This window comes from Pelmatolapia mariae, linkage group LG10_11 (genome assembly GCF_036321145.2).
Source record: "Pelmatolapia mariae isolate MD_Pm_ZW linkage group LG10_11, Pm_UMD_F_2, whole genome shotgun sequence".
NCBI classification, from domain to species: domain Eukaryota; kingdom Metazoa; phylum Chordata; class Actinopteri; order Cichliformes; family Cichlidae; genus Pelmatolapia; species Pelmatolapia mariae.
The window spans coordinates 55,129,526-55,132,879 of NC_086236.1; the positions used below are offsets into that span (position 1 = coordinate 55,129,526).

Here is a 3,354-nt window from a genome sequence, read left to right on the forward strand (position 1 = left end):
AAAGCTTTGTGCGCAAAGCCCATGCGTCTCATCCCTGCTTTTAAAGAAATCCCGACCTTTCTAAATTGAAAACTCATCCTGCAGCTCACAGAGAGGTCGTCCTCTTCCTGGCCACATATGATCCAAGGGAGTGTTAGATGGTTTAAATGTGTTCTTAGGGCAGGGAGCTGTCAGACCTTTTGGCGAGAAAGATTGATCACGCACGGGCTACCAGGGCTCTTTGTTTAGAGCCTGAGCAATAAACAGCCATCAGATCCCCACCTTTCCTAAGCTTCACAGTGCAGTGGCAAATCATTTCTGCTCTCCCCTATGTTATAACCAATAATGCTGAAATGTATGGATGCCGGCTTAGGTCAACATTATCCCAATAGGTGATATAAAATGAACGAAATTGGACGAGGGGAAGGGAGCAATAAACTGTAAAACGGTGACAAATGCACGTTAAATTACCAAGCTGCTTTCTTACCTTGACACAGACACACAAACACACTTAAAATAATTTATACATCACATTTTTATTTAGACTTTAAATCTAACGCTACCAATCAAAGGTTAAATAATTCGGGGATTAAAATGTTATCGATGCAAAATCAGACTAAAATATGAAAATTAATTTGTCTCTTTTCTCTCTCTCTCTCTGTAGTCTGGGCGGTGGGGGAGGGGAGGACATGTTGCTGTGTCTGGTGCTGCCTTTCCTTTCCTTTCCTTTCCTTTCCTTTCCTTTCCTTTCCTTTCCTTTCCTTTCCTAGCCAATACTCAAGAAACTCTCAAGATTAACGTCTCGGCCAAAGATAACGACTGTGGGCGTCTTCGTATTATGAGGCACAAATGTGACTGCTGCAATGATTTGCGGCGCGCCATGCTGGAAATAAATGCCCATAAACACTCGTGAACTGCAGGCTCGCACGGGCGCGCGCTCCTGTGGCAGACGTGCACGGCTTTGTGGTGCATTTTCGGTGTGCTGTAAGGTGGTGGTGGGGGGGGGTTCGCAGTGGTGGACAAACTGAGAAGAGGAGGGAAAAAATGTGTAAATAAAGCAACCCCTACCCCCGGAATGAGGCGTTACCTCTCAGACTTTCTCGATCAATCATAGGGGACAGTGGCTTCTTTTGATAAAAACCCCAAATTGTCATTGGGCAGATGCAATCATGTGACAAGCAGCACGGTCTAATTCCGACCATGTCCTCCTGAAAGCAATAGTTTATGGCAGAGGTCTCCCTACGACTATAACCAGTTAAGTAGTTTATCAAAATAAACCTCGCAATCATATATTTATATATAGAGAGATATATTTTGTCTTTATAATTCTTCCCTCCTCTGAATACCCGCGAGCTTTCCGAGACAAGCAGGAGGAAATGAATTACGAATTTGGGCGAGAAAGTGGTTTTATCAACAGCCAGCCGTCGCTCGCTGAGTGTCTGACATCTTTCACTAACCCTGTCGGTGATGCATTTCAAAGTTCATCAATCAAGAGCTCAGCGCTTTCACAGTCGACACTGATTCCTCCTCCTTTTGAGCAGACCATCCCCGGCCTGAACCCGAGCGTCCACCCACGCCACAGCCGCTCCAAGCAGGCTCAGAAGGGCTTCAGCCCGCTACAGGCTGTGTCCCTACCCCCGGAGTACCCGTGGATGAAGGAGAAAAAAAGCATCAAGAGGAACCAGGCTGCTTCTGCTTCTTCATCTTCTTCTGCTCCTGCTGCTGCTACTGCTGCGACGACGGATGACTCCTCGCCACTCTACTTCTCCCCCCAAGGCAAGACATGATGATTAATAACCTCCATGTAAAAAAGGCTCCTTATTGTCTGAGGATTCTCCCTCTGCAAGTAGCTCCATCCTGGGGCCTTGTGCAGCGTGGGCGTCCCTTCTGAGCCAGTCTAGGATTTTGATTTAAGTATTCTTAATCTCATCAAGTAACGCACTGACTTGTGATGCAGTGTAAGAGTGCTAATGTTTGACAGTAATGGAGAGTGATAGATTATTCTTACACGGGCCAGCAGCTGGCATGTTCATTAATCTTCACCCTCCGTCCTGTCCTGTCCACGCAGACCCATCATATTCTGCCTGGGGCCCATAAATCTTCCCGGTCCTGGTGTTTGCTTGCCACAAATTTCACCCCATAGCGCCTTTTCTCCCCTCCAAACACACCCGTGTTACGAATGTTTTAAATTATTATATTTGCAGTGGATTTTCTTTTAATAATTTCTTTAAATTGTTTATTTATTTTAGGTTCACCTGATACACCAGAGATTGGTGCTGGCGATGGAGGGTCATCAAGGAGGCTGAGGACTGCGTACACCAACACACAACTTCTGGAGCTGGAGAAGGAGTTTCATTTTAACAAATACCTGTGCAGACCGAGGCGAGTGGAAATAGCTGCTTTGCTGGATTTAACGGAGAAGCAGGTGAAAGTGTGGTTTCAGAACAGGCGGATGAAGCACAAGAGGCAGACTCACAGCAAGGAGAACAGGGACAGCGAGGGGAAATACGCCTGCCTGGATGACGGGCCGGAGGACGAGTTGGAGCAGGCTACAGAGGGCAGCGCCACCGGGACGCTCTTTGAGAGGGAGAGGTATTTCCACCAGAATACCTTGACTTCACAACACTGTCAGAACGCACACAATGGGGAGAGCCAAAGCCCAACTGTTACCCCTCTGAGCAGCAATGAGAAAAATCTGAAACATTTTCCAAACCCGTCAGCCATTGTGCCCATCTGCGTGTCCACAATAGGCCCGAACAATGACGATTCCCCGGACCTGGACGCCTCATTTCGGGATTTCCAAGTTTTCTCATCCTCGCCCTCTTTCTCACCGAGTTTGTCAGAATCAGCTCAAAGTCCCCTGCCTTTACCCTGCGAGACTTTCGACCTCTTCTCAGAAACACTCACAACAATCGACCTGCAAAACCTGAGTTATTGAAATGTTTCGACTTTGGTATTTGTAACTCAGACGGTTGTGCTCTAGTTTAGGGCGTCAGGGTGGAAATTTTTAATAGATGAGGTAAGTTAAAGCGAAATAAGCAAAGCTTTTTTTCTTTTTTTGTTGCCTGTATGGACTGTTAAAGTAGGCTGGTAGAAGACACAGTGCACATTTATTTTTATATGGATTTGGACTATAATTGAGCACAATATTTTTATTGAAATAAAATTTTACATTGATTGGACTCAGATGCGTTTTGGTTTTTTTCCCCCCTATATGCCCACAATAAGCAACTCTAGAGAGCTTATTGATTTTACCTCAATAAATGAAAATTATTAAGAGCATCAGCCATAAAATGAAATGAATTAGATTCTCAAAAATGAGAAAAAACAATATAAGCTGTTAATATAAAAGGATTATTTTACCATTAAATTAAT

At 45.0% G+C, this 3,354-nt stretch overlaps 1 protein-coding gene across 1 annotated transcript; it reads left to right on the forward strand.

Moving 5' to 3' along the window:
• Positions 1 to 1,355: 1,355 nt before the first annotated feature.
• Positions 1,356 to 2,917, forward strand: hoxa2b (homeobox A2b). Its single transcript, XM_063486592.1, has 2 exons — positions 1,356 to 1,755; positions 2,247 to 2,917. The coding sequence occupies exons 1-2, from the start codon at positions 1,356 to 1,358 to the stop codon at positions 2,915 to 2,917; spliced, it is 1,071 nt and encodes a 356-aa protein (XP_063342662.1).
• Positions 2,918 to 3,354: the final 437 nt, after the last annotated feature.

Excerpts from the sequence above, each read along its gene's own strand:
- hoxa2b (XM_063486592.1), top strand. The coding sequence starts at position 1,356 with ATGAATTACGAATTTGGGCGAGAAAGTGGTTTTATCAACAGCCAGCCG. Across the intron at positions 1,756-2,246 it reads ACTCTACTTCTCCCCCCAAG|AGATTGGTGCTGGCGATGGA; the intron begins GCAAGACATGAT and ends CTGATACACCAG.